This window comes from Rhinichthys klamathensis, unplaced genomic scaffold (genome assembly GCF_029890125.1).
Source record: "Rhinichthys klamathensis goyatoka isolate OS25496 unplaced genomic scaffold, OSU_Roscu_1.1 h1tg000146l_1, whole genome shotgun sequence".
Classification (NCBI taxonomy): Eukaryota; Metazoa; Chordata; class Actinopteri; order Cypriniformes; family Leuciscidae; genus Rhinichthys; species Rhinichthys klamathensis.
The window spans coordinates 309,650-327,148 of NW_026606681.1; the positions used below are offsets into that span (position 1 = coordinate 309,650).

At 39.2% G+C, this 17,499-nt stretch overlaps 1 protein-coding gene across 1 annotated transcript; it reads right to left on the minus strand.

Moving 5' to 3' along the window:
* Nucleotides 1–1,614: 1,614 nt before the first annotated feature.
* Nucleotides 1,615–17,210, minus strand: LOC130090480 (uncharacterized). The gene is made up of 14 exons (XM_056257872.1): nt 17,093–17,210; nt 16,800–16,962; nt 16,485–16,677; nt 16,052–16,159; nt 15,443–15,550; nt 14,834–14,941; nt 14,225–14,332; nt 13,616–13,723; nt 13,007–13,114; nt 12,476–12,544; nt 9,926–11,900; nt 9,757–9,825; nt 4,737–4,865; nt 1,615–1,960 (listed from the first exon to the last, which is right to left on the minus strand). The coding sequence occupies exons 1-14, from the start codon at nt 17,193–17,195 to the stop codon at nt 1,740–1,742; spliced, it is 3,570 nt and encodes a 1,189-aa protein (XP_056113847.1). The 5' UTR covers nt 17,196–17,210; the 3' UTR covers nt 1,615–1,739.
* Nucleotides 17,211–17,499: the final 289 nt, after the last annotated feature.

A 17,499-nucleotide genomic window follows, 5' to 3' on the forward strand; every position in this document is an offset into this window, starting at 1 on the left:
AGCAATTTGTATGAATTTTACGAGGTGGATAATTCGTAGGAATTCATACAAACTCACTCATACGTATTCGTAAGATTTTTGCTAAATCATAAGTATTTTACTCATTGCCCAATCGTATGAATTATCCACCTCATACTTCGTGAGATAGTGTTGACATTGACACAAGTGTACAAGGAGTGAACATATTTTATTCATAGATTCTTGCAGGAATACAGAAACAGAGAATGTGACATTCAACTTCAATAAATACACACACAAAATCTTTACTTGTAGTGTGTTCACTATAAATCAGACTAATACACACGCTGAGTTATAGTTATCACTTTACTTCTGTTTACAGCAGTTACAGCGACAGACATGGGATCATGGGAGTCAAAAACACCTTCAACAGGTCAGAACACACACACACAAACACACACACGCACGCACGCACACACACACACACACACATACTGGTTTCCATGTTGGATGGGGACCAACTTTATGACCATCACCTGTGGGGACCACCCTTTCTAAAGGTTCTAGAGGTATAAAAAAAATTAGGGATACTTACCATAGCTTTGATAACTTATACACGCCTTCAAATATCTGAATTGATGAAGTAATGATTTGACCATGCGCAATGGGGACCTTTGAAACATCCAGTGGACATGTCTTATAGGGACCTACTTTGCATAATATTTGCATAATTCACACAACCTCCCATTTGATTTGTGGGGACCTAATTTGCATAATTCACACAACCTCCCAATTGATTTAAGGGGACCTAATTTGCATAATTCACACAACCTCTTATTTGATTTGTGGGGACCTAGATAGAACAATAAGTATATCACTATTCGACAAATAATAGGCATTTATATAAAGTAAATCCTCAGATTGCATTTTTCCATTTGCCCTTAAAAATGGGTTGAATCTACAACCAAGCAGAATTAAAATATACAGTAGTACAAAACAACTTCGATTAGTTAATGTGGAGAGATAGTGAGGACTGCAAATGGTGCCAGTGATGCAAAGCTTCACTCTTGCATAGAATACCTATGGCTGGTTTCACAGACCTGGCTTAAGATAGTCTCAGACTAAAGTCCGTGTTTAAGCCTACGTTTGATTGGAATAGTAGTGTGATTGAAGTGGATTGTGTGTGAATGGAGAACTGCAACAAAGGATTGCATGCAAGTAGTGAATTTTTTTCTGGATATTTTCCAACCCATTTCATAACCACAAGTCAAACATTCAAACCATTCCACTTCAAAATATTCTTTCTATAATTGTAATTTTTCAGTCACCCTCCCAGCATCAGCTGCTACTCATTCACCTGATACTTATTTAAAAAATCTACTACTAATTGAGCTTCAATACATTAATTTACATTACAATGGCTGAATTCAACTTTTATTGAGTTCAACTTCACAAAATAACTCAAATGAAGTCATACCTCAAAACAAAGTCCTGATATTAAAAGTATAATATATATAACTTTCACACATGCTTCCTTTCACATACATGTGAATTTAAACAAACTACAACTTTAAAATAACTTTATTGTTCGACCAATGCTTTCCGACTGGTGGTCATCACAGTCATCATAAAACATATGGCAAACAATTTCAAATAAAGTTATTCTATAGCCTACACGTGTTTCTGTAGTTTTAAAGGGTTAGTAAACCCAAAAACATCTTTAACCTTTTAACATCTTTGAACAAAACCTGCCACGACAGAGTTGGATCTTCACATTATTATTATTTGCACTGGAATTTCTTTTTGTAAGCTGTAATACGATTATAAATGTAAAATTTTACAGTCTTCCAATCGCGGTTCTTAAGCGCTCCTGGTTCAGCTTTCAAACATTTTTCACAGTCACTCTTTGCTGGTACAGTGAGCGATGTGATGAATCGCTGCATGTGCCTTTCCACCGCCTGCACCTCTGTCTGCTGCCAGGGTGTCTTCTGGGTACTTTTACCTAAAAGTGGACAGAAAAAACTATTGAAATGAGAAAGTGTGTGTACTGGAATTCCAATCCAAAGTTCTAAATCCTATTATCAGTATTTATTAGGTCTGCCCTCTAATAGTTAACCACGATTTTATTAGTCGGTTAGTCGCAGGGAAAAAAACCCCCGCAGGAAATCACGCAGGCTGTGTCGGACAGATCAATAACGGCAGTCGGCAGGAAATCCAAACATTTGCCTATCAGTCATTGACCTTAAATATGGCTTATCTCTTGAAACATGCGAGTAGTATCAACCTTACAAGTCGCTCACTCTAATGTTAACCTGATAAATGTGTTATTATTAGACTCATATCTGTGCGTGTGTGGAAAGACGCTTTACATAGAGGAGCCGGCGCGATCATTTTACTTAAAATACTCTTGTCCTTTTATTCATATAGATAAGAGTAATGCAAACTGTAAAGGGTCAAATTTCATTTTCTATTATTTCTGTAAACTCACAATAACTAAAAAATGTTTTGCTTTTGTAAAATAATGAAAACAATAAGGATGTGCTTTCTGCTGTCTCAGTAAACTTGAGCGTCACAGAAATGAGCCGAAACTCAGCGTGTACTCACCTCACACACGATAAATATATCTATAGAAAGCTTGAAATGTCTGCTTTTAAAGGAACCAATTCAAGTGTAAAATAATTATTCTCATTATGTAATCCATATGAAACGTGCATATATGCGCGTCACTGCGGAGATGAGTCAGCATCGTTGACTTAATTTATTGGTAATGTTTTCGGCTGCAGAGATTACAATGTTTAGTAATGATGGTTCAATGTTTGCCAGTGCGCTGTGGAGCTTTATGTGCGCGCTTGAGCGCTGATTAGGCTTTGTATTATATAGGCAATTAAAGGCTCATTATTATTAGTTAAGGCTTATTAGTATAAAAATGTGATTAGTAGTCATTCATTTTAAACTATTAGTCAACTAGAAAAATCTTTAGTCAGCATCTATATTGCAAAACAAATTATTTGCACTCTATCTATAAATAGAATTACACTGTCAATCAAACAGTGATTTTTGCATTGTCACTTGGCCTGAAATGATCATTGGGGAAAAGGTAAATATATTAAGATCAATGTCTTGGCTGGAAGTTATTTTTATGCATCCATCCACTCAAACTTCTCCAGGAGATACCCTACGTTCACACCGCCGCCGCTCTGCCAGCGACGCCATGGAAATATTCGTGGACGCTCTGATGTAGATGAATACTTGGTCTTTTTTAAAACTATATTTAAAGGGGCCGCAAAGCAAACAAGCATGTCAATAGTTATTTTTGCAGAAAATTGATCAATGGAAAGAACTTAATTATAGTGACATTCCATTGATCAATTTGCTAATGAAATAAACCAATTAAAAGCTATTTGTGTGGTGTGGCTTTTGTGTTCATGGTTAAGTGCTATTCTAATTTGCATTCCCGCTGAAAAACAAGTGTTCTAGCGCAAAATTTTTGCCTATAAATAGTGTTGCGTGCCTTCTTATCAAATTCAAATGATCAATCTCTCCTCTATTTTGCTTGGGAAATAATGTGGTTGGAACCAAAAAGTTACAGGACTGCGTTCTCTGGAATCCTCTCAAACGGAGCACTTCTACATTACGATTGGTTGCTGCCGAACCGCGTCATTGCTCATTACCATAAATTTGACCTGATTTCAACTTCTCCTCGCCGCTCTCACCGTCCAAGACTCGCCGCCCTCTCCGGAGCTCGCCAGATAGTTATTCCTGATATTTCAATTATTAGAACAGCTACAGTTCCTACTCGTGCCACAAAGCACCTAGTAGATTCTAGAATCAACCAAGTAACCCTCTAAACAACTACTGATGGGTTCCTGAGCATTATGATATTGAAATTCATGTATAGAGGAACAATTTAGTTGCAAAGTGTTCAAATCGCTAACATTTTGGTGGAAACGTCTCAAAAAGGGAAACAGCAAAAAACAAAATCAGCATTTAGTGATCTGGTCTAACATCTGGGTATCAAAGTGCTCCTAAATTGTCTAATTTAGTCTTAAGCCTTGTTTATACTCGACGCGTCCGCACGAGCGCGAGTCTCCGCTGACTGCGCGCGCACCTCTCCAAACGGACGAGGCGTTTATACTTGACGCGCTCGCCGTTGTGCTATTCTGTGAAACGACAGGGGGCGACTCGGAGTAATTCTCCTCTAAACCACCAGGAATCAGCAGTGAAGAAGTAGTTTGCCGTTTATTAGTAGTTTATTAATTTCTGATTCATATAAAAAGAGTAATAAATGCAGTAGGTTTATTGCACTTTCACTGAATGTAAACTAGTAAACAACTGAAGCCTTATTGAAGAGTGTTTAAACCTTAATTTCATCAGCAGGGCTTAATTCTGCTATTGTAGGCTTATTTTGTAAATGTAAGCAGTTACTTTATACAAGTGCAAACTGGGTGCTTAATGTAAATGTGTTCCTATTCACAAAATGAGAGGCTTTTATGGTCGCCCATCAATACAAATGTCTCTGTGTATAGAAGGATCATAAACATGGTGGTACAGACATACCAGTTCGGCCAGATTCGGCTCGAAGTCGTTCATCTTCGGATGCGGCGCCACGCGCGATGTTACAAAAAGTGCTGTGCACACCGCCAGCCGAAATGGGGTCTTGCGCACCCAACGCGCACGACCGCCCACACCGCAATGACGTCATTTTTGCCGCGCGCACTTCGCGCTCTTGCGGACGCGTCGAGTATAAACAAGGCTTTAGAAATGTGTAAAGAGTTCACCTTTGGAAGAAGGCCTCACAGCACTGGCTCCTGAAGGCATCTCTTCATCTGATGGTGGTCTGCGTCTCTTGGGTGGTGGCGGCATGTCATTCCTCTCGGTAGGAGGAAGTGCCACCTCTGAAGATGGTTCTATAGAAAATAATCAAAGTTCAACATTTTCAGAAAGATATACACTTTAAATGTACTATAGAATGCTGATAATTGTTGTGTTACAAATTTATTAAATGTTTAATTTAGGTTCCAATAGAATGGTATATAAACTGAGAAAGTTTAGTAGACTGAATTTTGCATTTGAGTTATAAATGATTATATCAGAGTTTTCCAGCAAGAGATTCCTGCCAGTCCTGTTTCTCTCTATTGTAGGTTAAATTAGTCCGATTACTGAGACTCACTCTTTGGCTCAATCCCAATACACCCCTTGGCCCTAACCCCTCCGTTTTGCGCGTTCACGTCTAGGGGTAGGGTGTCCCGATTCTTGTTGAGATCGAGGGGTAGAGCTAAGGGGTAGGGCTACATAGCCCTTGAAACGGAGATTTCTTAGAGGCACACTCCAAACGGAGGGCTACGAGATGGTTCACAGAATGCATCGCGAATCACCGCGAGATGGGTTCGCAAACGGTTAAACATTTAAATTTAGCCCCAGATGACACCACCATGCAATTTAATTACTCTTATAATAATAATAATAGAGTGATTTGAATTAAGAAATTGTATAATAAATTACCTTTCCGAAACAGAAAAGACATACATTGAGGAAGGAATGTTATAATGTTATAATGAATGTTATATCATCATGTTTCCTCAAAGTTAAGAGCAGCTGCGCTGATTGTCAGTCGTTGTCATGTAGAAATCCTGTAAAAACTCTGTAACGTCAGAGCCATCGCCGACGACTGATGATGTATTGGGTTCATGAAGGGTTGTTCCATTTCGCAGGGGAATATTTCAACCCCATGGCCCTTGTAACTCTGTTTTAAGGGCCAAGGGGTACACTCGAAAACAAGGGGTAGGGGCAAGGGGTGAATTAGGATTGAGCCTTTGTCTTTAAATGGCTCTAGGAGCCCGTTCCAGTCGTTAAATAGTCAGGCTGAGTGGATTATCACCTATGCATCTGAATCACACTGCTATGCTGATGAGATCAGGGCTGGGGAATTTCCGTTAACGAGCAGACTTCCGTACTTCATTTACATGCTTTGTTTTAGAGTGTCTCCACCTCTATGTAAATCCCTCCCCCTTGAAAAGGCATATAGACTACAAGGTACACTGGCTTAATTAGACTAGACTGGGATGACTACAGCGATGCACAGCGAGTTCTCAAAGAATCCTGCTTGAAAGATGTCCCAATGTCTCCTGGTCTCTGCTTCGACAATACACTGTGTTATTACACTTATGCACTAATTATTTAAAATCATTAAAGTACAATAAACCCTAAACCTGTGCAATTCTTCATTATTGCAAGTATAATTGAACTGCATCTTTACAGCAGACTAGTGTTGCACGATATACCGATACTAGAAAGGTATCGCGATACCCAGCTATTAAAATCGGAACGATATGAAATTTTATTAGTACCGGTACTTTAAGAGTGACATCACTCTAAACAATAAGAGCAGTATTTCTTTATTTTGCGTCGATGTGTGACAGTCGGAGTCAGGACGTGTGTGCAGAGCTCTGCTTCCACTGTTTACATTCACTAAACAACGAAAGCAGAACAGTAAAATACACTCACCGGCCACTTTATTAGGTACACCTGTCCAACTGCTCGTTAACACTTAATTTCTAAGCAGCCAATCACATGGCGGCAACTCAGTGCATTTAGGCATGTAGACATGGTCAAGACAATCTCCTGCAGTTCAAACCGAGCATCAGTATGGGGAAGAAAGGTGATTTGAGTGACTTTGAACGTGGCATGATTGATGGTGCCAGAAGGGCTGGTCTGAGTATTTCAGAAACTGCTAATCTACTGGGATTTTCACGCACAACCATCTCTAGGGTTTACAGAGAATGGTCCAAAAAAGAAAAAACATCCAGTGAGCGGCAGTTCTGTGGGCGGAAATGCCTTGTTGATGCCAGAGGTCAGAGGAGAATGGCCAGACTGGTTCGAGCTGATAGAAGGGCAACAGTGACTGAAATAACCACTCGTTACAACCGAGGTATGCAGCAAAGCATTTGTGAAGCCACAACACGCACAACCTTGAGGCGGATGGGCTACAACAGCAGAATACTCCACCGGGTACCACTCATCTCCACTACAAATAGGAAAAAGAGGCTACAATTTGCAAGAGGTCACCAAAATTGAACAGTTGAAGACTGGAAAAATGTTGCCTGGTCTGATGAGTCTCGATTTCTGTTGAGACATTCAGATGTTAGAGTCAGAATTTGGCGTAAACAGAATGAGAACATGGAACCATCATGCCTTGTTACCACTGTGCAGGCTGGTGGTGGTGGTGTAATGGTGTGGGGGATGTTTTCCTGGCACACTTTAGGCCCCTTAGTGCCAATTGGGCATCGTTTAAATGCCACGGCCTACCTGAGCATTGTTTCTGACCATGTCCATCCCTTTATGGCCACCATGTACCCATCCTCTGATGGCTACTTCCACCATGTCACAAAGCTCTAATCATTTCAAATTGGTTTCTTGAACATGACAATGAGTTCACTGTACTAAAATGGCCTCCACAGTCACCAGATCTCAACCCAATAGAGCATCTTTGGGATGTGGTGGAACGGGAGATTCGCATCATGGATGTGCAGCCGACAAATCTGCGGCAACTGTGTGATGCCATCATGTCAATATGGACCAAACTCCCTGAGGAATGCTTCCAGCACCTTGTTGAATCTATGCCACGAAGAATTGAGGCAGTTCTGAAGGCAAAAGGGGGTCCAACCCGTTACTAGCATGGGGTACCTAATAAAGTGGCCGGTGAGTGTATATACGCACAGTGAAACATGCATGATGAGAAAAAGCGCGGGACATGCTCGCGCTGCCGAGCTCAGACCTGAAGAGCGCACACACGCCTTTCACACAGCATGCGATCGCCACTTCAGTTCTCTTTCGTGGATTATTTGGATTGAATAATCAAAATTCTAGGTAAAAATGTACATCCTGATGAGTATTCACGTAAACACAGTCGGGTATGTCTTTAGTGAATGTAAACCATTTGTAAAAATAAATCATATGTGTTCCATTGGGTAGCCTACGTGCAGGTCTTAAAGGGCCGGACCAGCAGCCTAATATTCTGTGTAATTAATGTTGATGAAACAACAGAAAATAGAGAATCACCCAATGCTTGACTGAATAAATGTATCTATTTATTAAGAATCAGTCTATAGTTAATTTATAGAGTGAAGACTTTATTTTTTTCAGCTACAGTACTAGGTTTATTTAACAGTAGCATTCAAAAAAGAAATGAAGCACTGTTTATTTTATTTGTCTCTATTGTTTGTAATTTGCTTTTTTGCATATTTTAAATAACAAAAATAGAATTAAATATCTGTATTGTCATTATAAAATTACATTTAAAATATATTAAATAACTCATTTCATGAAATATTTTGGTCATCCCAACCTGTTCAGAATTGTGAAAGGTTAGCAAATGTTAAAGGGATACTCCACTTTTTTTGGAAATAGGCTCATTTTACAACTCCCCCAGAGTTAAACTGTTCAGTTTTACCGTTTTTGAATCCATTCAGCCGATCTCCGGTTCTGGCGGTACCACTTTTAGCATAGCTTAGCATACATCATTGGAGTGGACAAGACCATTAGCATTTCTAAAAAAAAAAATGACCCAAAGAGTTTCGATATTTTCTAGGCTGATATGGCTTGGAACTATACTCTCATTCCTGCGTAATAATCAAGAAACTTTACTGCCGTACCATGAGTGCAGCAGGCGTAATGATATGACACAGCGCCTGAAAATAGGCTACCTTCCGTCAACACAACGGAACTATTTTCAGGCACTGCGTTATATCATTACGCCTGCTGCTCTCGTGGTACGGCAGTGACGTTTCTTGATTATTACGCAGGAATGAGAGTATAGTTCCTAGCCATATCAGCCTAGAAAATCACAACTTTACATTTTCCGTCGGTCTTAGTCCACGATGTAACTACAGAAGAGTCAAGTTTTAAATAGGAAAAATATCGAAACTCTTTGGTCATTTTTTTTTTTAGAAATGCTAATGGTCTTGTCCACTTCAATGATGTATGCTAAGCTATGCTAAAAGTGGTACCGCCAGAACCGGAGATCGGCTGAATGGATTCAAAAACGGTAAAACTCAACAGTTTAACTCTGGGGGAGTTGTAAAATGAGCCTATTTCCAAAAAAAAGTGGAGTATCCCTTTAACATGATTGATAATAATGCCAATGTTGCAAACATCTTTGTAAGGACGTACACACGGGCACTTGCTAATTATTATTATTATTATTATTATTATTATATTTAATAAAGGGAAGGTAATGGTAAAAAAAGCATTGAAGGAACACATTTTAAATCTTAAACTTTATAAAACAATGAATTGTAAGTTCTGTCATATTTTTCGATCGATATCGAGGTATTTTAGTCTGGTATCGTATCGAAGTCATAATTTTGGTATCGTGACAACACTACAGCAGACATTTAATCAAACAATAAGCTCAAGCTAACTAAGACATGAAATAAAATGGTTAAATACTCAATCTGACATGGTTCGTTTAGTGCCATGACACAACCAACACGAGAAGAGAGCGGATCAGCTAGCATTTTACGACAAATTTGCACCTTTCTCTTATGAAAAATTATTTTTATGGTAGTAAACTCCACAAAAAATATTCACTCCAGAATAAATGTTTAGTGTAAGACATTTTGAAGAATAGCTTGGAGGCATTTGATTCAGTACACAATGAGCAGTTTCGTAAAAAACGTTTGTTCAGCATACTGAAGAATCTTTTTTAAATGTTGGCTATGATGTTTCTTCACAAGTTAAGTGACTGAAAACTATGAATAACTGCAAAATCTAGTAGTGTATTTTGAAAGTAATACAAACCGTCAACAGTAGATGAACAGTGTCCCTCTTGTATGCTCCCGTCTTCCTCATCACAGTCAATAACTTTTTCTGTGGAAGTTCAAAGTACAGCTTAGCAATGGTAAACCACATGGTATATGAATAGATGGTAAACAGAAAAATCAAACAAAAGTCAAATAAAATACCACACCATCAGGAGCTATCCCAATTTCATCCAAGTTCTTGCCATGGAACTCAGCTAATCTTCCTTGCTCAAGAGCCATTAGAACTTTGCTGATCTTGGCAAGTTGCAGGGTCTTCTCAGGGAGACGATAGAACTCACGATGGATTCTTATGTCGTGTCCAAGAAAGTTTGCCAGCTGGTCCATCTCTGTGTCAGTCATATTCAGCACGGTTGAAAGTGTTGCGGCATGCTTTCGCAGTCTTGTAGATGTCAGTGACTTGGGACACTTTGCGCCACACACCTTAGCAAAGCCACGGAGGCAGTCTGACCCTCGAAAATGTGTCATGGCTTCTGGTCTTGCAAACATATAGGGATTGTCTTTCAGAACCCCACAAGCCTCTCTCTGCTTAACAAGGATTTCTAAGGCAGATAGCATTTTTGGAGTCAGAAGAATTGGAACTGGTCGACCACGCTTTCCCCTTGTGATAACCCTTGTGAAGTGTCTGCAGAGTTTTTTTTCCACTTCAGAGAGTGCCCAGTCCACATCTTCATGTGGATCAGAAGTGTCTCTTGATAGAAATGCAGACAAAGGCATGCTCGAAACCTCTCCTTCCCTGCGGCGGTTAAAGAGAATCATCTGGGCTAGACACACCTTTGCCAGATCCATCCAGGCTTTAGTAGAGGGACTTTCAGAGAGTGTTTTGAACCACTTGTCTTGCACTTCACTGAGATAAGTATGCATTTTCTGGACGTCTTCGGTAAAGGGCATGATAGTGGGCACATTCCACTTTGCTTCACTGATGTTCCTCAATGCTGTAGCCGAGATCATCTCGTTCCACTTGCTCTCATGGACTTCTAGAAACTCACTGGCGTTCTTTACAAGCTGTTTGTCATTTGAGATTAATCCCTGAGCTTTTAAGAGTTTGCTCACTTTAACCAGGGAATTCCCAAGCTTGTTTGCAAGCGATGGAATCATGAACTTGTCCGTTTCACTGTCATACCCACACGTATACTTCACAGCTTTGACAGTCTCCATGTACTTCTTTGGATTTACACAATCTTCCATCGTTTTTAACGAGGTGACTCTCCTCGCCTTGTGAATCAACCTTCCCAATTCTCGCATCTTCTCCCGCACATACTGTTTATTTTTGGCTGATAGCCCTCCTTTGTTCAACAAGTGCTGCCCAATTTCAGTAATTACTCTGTCATTTTTTATTATATCTGTGATTGGGTCAGGAGTCATGGCACTGATTACTCCCCACAGTTGTTTGGTCATGTTTGAAGGCACAGGACCTGTGTATGTACACATGGACTGAACACGGTTTTTTCCTGGTTTGGGGGGGACTGACTGAGGTTTAAGTCTACAAGAACGCATATGACGCCACAGGACCTTTCTTGTAAAAAGTCCTTGACAGTACGCACAATGCATAAAATCCTCTCCCTGCGCTTTTTTAGGTGGTCGTTTAAATGGCACCAGTTCCCCCTTTCCTGATTCCATAACAGCAGCATTGTGGGCATAGTTCCCTTTGTTGCGAATATAATCCAGCTGTTTTTTTCTCTCTTTTGAACCTTTTGGAAAGCTTAGAGCTCTAGCCACATCAGATGTATTTGCATGTGAACTTTCTAGATGCCTTGCCATCTTAGCGTAAGGTTTGGAGCAATACAAGCAGTAATGTCTCTTGTTATACACTCTACCGCCATCTCTTTTTTGGTATGCATTAACAAATACGCAGTCTGAACTGGGCTCTTCTACTGTTTCAGATGTTTTAGATGTAAGGCTGTGCATTTTGTCTGACGTTGTTGTGTCACAGTCAGGGGAGCTTACAGAGGCAGATTCATTCATATCCAGTTCATCAAGAAGCTGATGCTTTGTTGGGTTCAGTGTAAGGCTAACATCACTGTCACTGTCACTGTTGGAAGTGGTATCTGGGACATAATTATCTGAACTCTCTGGTGTAGAATCAAAGAGCTCACCAGAATCTTGAAGATCCATGTCTTTCATCTTAAATGAAAAAAAATATATATTAAAAAGTTAATTAGAAATAGGTAGAACTGCTGCATTTAATTAATTGATCATTAACAGACATAAATTGGCAACTATTGTGATAATCAATGTACTGTTCAAGTATTGTTTTGTTTTAAATTTACAAGTTACATGTGATGATTTGCTGCTTCTTACTGTTTGTTATACTAAAGTTCTTAAGTGTAATAAAACGTTTTGGGCAGTTGATCTGACAAAAATAAGGACATCTGATGGGTTTTGGGTTTAATGTAAAGGGGATGCAAATTTTTGATTCTCTGATATTTTGTAGTCAAAATGATTTATCACATAAGAATATATTAATTACATAAATTAATTGATATTGCCTTCATATCCAAACACCTTAATCATATGTAAAGAGTGAGCAGAGCGAGCTTCCATAGGAATGAACTCAAATTATGAATGCCCGTGCAGTCGTGCACATTTAACTTTCGCTTTTAAATTATCGAGGATTTTAAAATTTAAAAGAGAGAAAAACTCCAACGTGTGCATGTAAACATAGCCATTGAATCTCTTGTTGCGACTTGAGAACTTACCATGATACTTTTAGTCCGTCTCAGTCTTGGTACAAAAATGTCATTTTCATTTCGGAGCTGTATCACAATCTGTAAAAAGAAAAGAGTATATAAACAACATTTTACATTATTACAGTATTTGAAATGTAAAAATAAAAAGCGCAAGAAAAAAAATAAAATTACTGTCCAGCAAACCTTGCTCGCACACATCTGGATTAAAACCAGCTTCATGGGGACCTTTCACACACAACGTTATAGTTCCTTATGGGGACCAGTTTCATCAAATTCAAAACACAGGTTTGAGCTCAAACACTGACTGAAAGTGTGTTGTGGGGACGTCGTGAGTGTCCATTTTAATGCAACAATTAACGCAGAAAAAAATCCTCTTGAAGGATAAAACTGGCCCTAAATACTCCACTGCCACTAATCTACTGGACACATGTCCTAAAACGGTTTAATGTACTAATTTACAGCAGATACGCATCAAAATATGCTTACAAATCACTACACCATGACAAAAACCTAAATCTTTAGTGATGAATGTGAACGTACCTGTTGAGGAGAGTTGATTTGAGCAGATTCATCATCCATCTGAGTCTCTGACTGGAGAGAAGGATCAGAGTTACTCGCTGTGCTGGTATTAACAGGAGCGCTGGTCATCTGTAAGAGACAACATTCAAAATGACAAGATGTTAGATCATGGAAACACAAGAGAGAAATCTGAAGCAGATACCACATGGTTTGAGAATGAGAGACAAATCAACTACATCTAAAACATGCATTCCTGTCCAGTCCAACTCTGTGTGCGCTCACACACATCTGGATTAAAACCGGCTTCATGGGGACCTTTCACACACAACGTTATAGTTCCTTATGGGGACCAGTTTCATCAAATTCAAAACACAGGTTTGAGCTCAAACACTGACTGAAAGTGTGTTGTGGGGACGTCGTGAGTGTCCATTTTATTGCAACAATTAACGCAGAAAAAAATCCTCTTGAAGGATAAAACTGGCCCTAAATACTCCACTGCCACTAATCTACTGGACACATGTCCTAAAACGGTTTAATGTACTAATTTACAGCAGATACGCATCAAAATATGCTTACAAATCACTACACCATGACAAAAACCTAAATCTTTAGTGATGAATGTGAACGTACCTGTTGAGGAGAGTTGATTTGAGCAGATTCATCATCCATCTGAGTCTCTGACTGGAGAGAAGGATCAGAGTTACTCGCTGTGCTGGTATTAACAGGAGCGCTGGTCATCTGTAAGAGACAACATTCAAAATGACAAGATGTTAGATCATGGAAACACAAGAGAGAAATCTGAAGCAGATACCACATGGTTTGAGAATGAGAGACAAATCAACTACATCTAAAACATGCATTCCTGTCCAGTCCAACTCTGTGTGCGCTCACACACATCTGGATTAAAACCGGCTTCATGGGGACCTTTCACACACAACGTTATAGTTCCTTATGGGGACCAGTTTCATCAAATTCAAAACACAGGTTTGAGCTCAAACACTGACTGAAAGTGTGTTGTGGGGACGTCGTGAGTGTCCATTTTAATGCAACAATTAACGCAGAAAAAAATCCTCTTGAAGGATAAAACTGGCCCTAAATACTCCACTGCCACTAATCTACTGGACACATGTCCTAAAACGGTTTAATGTACTAATTTACAGCAGATACGCATCAAAATATGCTTACAAATCACTACACCATGACAAAAACCTAAATCTTTAGTGATGAATGTGAACGTACCTGTTGAGGAGAGTTGATTTGAGCAGATTCATCATCCATCTGAGTCTCTGACTGGAGAGAAGGATCAGAGTTACTCGCTGTGCTGGTATTAACAGGAGCGCTGGTCATCTGTAAGAGACAACATTCAAAATGACAAGATGTTAGATCATGGAAACACAAGAGAGAAATCTGAAGCAGATACCACATGGTTTGAGAATGAGAGACAAATCAACTACATCTAAAACATGCATTCCTGTCCAGTCCAACTCTGTGTGCGCTCACACACATCTGGATTAAAACCGGCTTCATGGGGACCTTTCACACACAACGTTATAGTTCCTTATGGGGACCAGTTTCATCAAATTCAAAACACAGGTTTGAGCTCAAACACTGACTGAAAGTGTGTTGTGGGGACGTCGTGAGTGTCCATTTTAATGCAACAATTAACGCAGAAAAAAATCCTCTTGAAGGATAAAACTGGCCCTAAATACTCCACTGCCACTAATCTACTGGACAAATGTCTTAAAACGGTTTAATGTACTAATTTACAGCAGATACGCATCAAAATATGCTTACAAATCACTACACCATGACAAAAACCTAAATCTTTAGTGATGAATGTGAACGTACCTGTTGAGGAGAGTTGATTTGAGCAGATTCATCATCCATCTGAGTCTCTGACTGGAGAGAAGGATCAGAGTTACTCGCTGTGCTGGTATTAACAGGAGCGCTGGTCATCTGTAAGAGACAACATTCAAAATGACAAGATGTTAGATCATGGAAACACAAGAGAGAAATCTGAAGCAGATACCACATGGTTTGAGAATGAGAGACAAATCAACTACATCTAAAACATGCATTCCTGTCCAGTCCAACTCTGTGTGCGCTCACACACATCTGGATTAAAACCGGCTTCATGGGGACCTTTCACACACAACGTTATAGTTCCTTATGGGGACCAGTTTCATCAAATTCAAAACACAGGTTTGAGCTCAAACACTGACTGAAAGTGTGTTGTGGGGACGTCGTGAGTGTCCATTTTAATGCAACAATTAACGCAGAAAAAAATCCTCTTGAAGGATAAAACTGGCCCTAAATACTCCACTGCCACTAATCTACTGGACAAATGTCTTAAAACGGTTTAATGTACTAATTTACAGCAGATACGCATCAAAATATGCTTACAAATCACTACACCATGACAAAAACCTAAATCTTTAGTGATGAATGTGAACGTACCTGTTGAGGAGAGTTGATTTGAGCAGATTCATCATCCATCTGAGTCTCTGACTGGAGAGAAGGATCAGAGTTACTCGCTGTGCTGGTATTAACAGGAGCGCTGGTCATCTGTAAGAGACAACATTCAAAATGACAAGATGTTAGATCATGGAAACACAAGAGAGAAATCTGAAGCAGATACCACATGGTTTGAGAATGAGAGACAAATCAACTACATCTAAAACATGCATTCCTGTCCAGTCCAACTCTGTGTGCGCTCACACACATCTGGATTAAAACCGGCTTCATGGGGACCTTTCACACACAACGTTATAGTTCCTTATGGGGACCAGTTTCATCAAATTCAAAACACAGGTTTGAGCTCAAACACTGACTGAAAGTGTGTTGTGGGGACGTCGTGAGTGTCCATTTTAATGCAACAATTAACGCAGAAAAAAATCCTCTTGAAGGATAAAACTGGCCCTAAATACTCCACTGCCACTAATCTACTGGACAAATGTCTTAAAACGGTTTAATGTACTAATTTACAGCAGATACGCATCAAAATATGCTTACAAATCACTACACCATGACAAAAACCTAAATCTTTAGTGATGAATGTGAACGTACCTGTTGAGGAGAGTTGATTTGAGCAGATTCATCATCCATCTGAGTCTCTGACTGGAGAGAAGGATCAGAGTTACTCGCTGTGCTGGTATTAACAGGAGCGCTGGTCATCTGTAAGAGACAACATTCAAAATGACAAGATGTTAGATCATGGAAACACAAGAGAGAAATCTGAAGCAGATACCACATGGTTTGAGAATGTGAAACATTCATTTTACATAGTTAATTATTGGTTTTTTTTTGTGATTATATTTCACCCATTAGTTGCAACATGGTCATTGTATGCCACATTGGATATGGATATAATTTATTGGAATAGACATCAATTAGATTCATAGATTTCTAATAGATCAAATTATAATCCATTCAACCAACTTGTTTGCCACATGTTGCCAAAATATGAGCTATTTTGTCCACAGTGTGCTTTGCAACATACTTGTGTTCTCCATGGGTAGTTTTCTCCTCCATAATCATAGGCAATTTCTTCTCCTTCTTTAATGTCATCCAGGGCAAACAGACAAAGGTGAGGCTTTCCATTGACGTCAATTTTCTTCATCTTACAATTTGGATGTTTGTGACAATCATTAACGATCCGCCCATACGATCCATCTTCTCTTGACGCATCAATACTTAAATATGAAACCATGAGAAAAGGATGATTACAAGTACTACAATATACCACCACAAATCAGTTTATTTTTACTATCTTTTTGCATAAGGAATATAGCTTTGGTACAACTTGACTTCTTACCACCATGTTTTCCCTCGCCACTTGAAATCAAACATAAATGCAGCACAGGATGCGTGGTAACGTTTTCTTCTTCTCTGCAGTTCTGCATCATTTATCATATCTCCCCTGTACTCAACAACAAAATCACCTTTGCAAAAGTCACCCTTTGCAAATAGACCACGTCCTGCAAAATACAGATTTTTTCTGATTAACAGATTTTTACAGATTTCAGGTCTGATTAATGTGCTCATAAGATTATGGTTAGGACATGCATATCTTGGTAAATATTGAATGATAAAATCACACCACCTTACCTTTCACTGCATTGATATACTTCACATCTAATTTGAATGTTTTGTCAGTCTTTGAAACAACATGATGCATGGCATCCTTAAGGGGGCTGATTCGTGGTGGCATTTCAAACTGAGAGGAAAAAAATAGTGTGAAAAAAATTACACTGAAAATGGGGACACATGCAGAATTCAACTAGCATGTTCAATAAGTAGCCTAGATAAGAATGTTATTGTAATGTTACTGCATTACAATGATATTGTATGTATCAATGTAAGACAAGAAATCTGAACTCTACAATATAATATCATCAGATTTATTGACTGGCACAATGCTAGCCTTGCGGGCATAAACTCACCATTTTCACTCAGGCTCTAATCTCTCACAAAACCAACATCTGTAAAATCCCAGGTAGCCTTGGCAATTATTT

Coding starts and splice junctions, on each gene's coding strand:
- LOC130090480 (XM_056257872.1), bottom strand. CDS start 17,195: ATGCCACCACGAATCAGCCCCCTTAAGGATGCCATGCATCATGTTGTT. Junction 13,115..13,615: donor AAATCAACTCTCCTCAACAG/GTACGTTCACAT, acceptor TGTCTCTTACAG/ATGACCAGCGCTCCTGTTAA. Junction 1,961..4,736: donor TGTGAGGCCTTCTTCCAAAG/GTGAACTCTTTA, acceptor GTCCACTTTTAG/GTAAAAGTACCCAGAAGACA.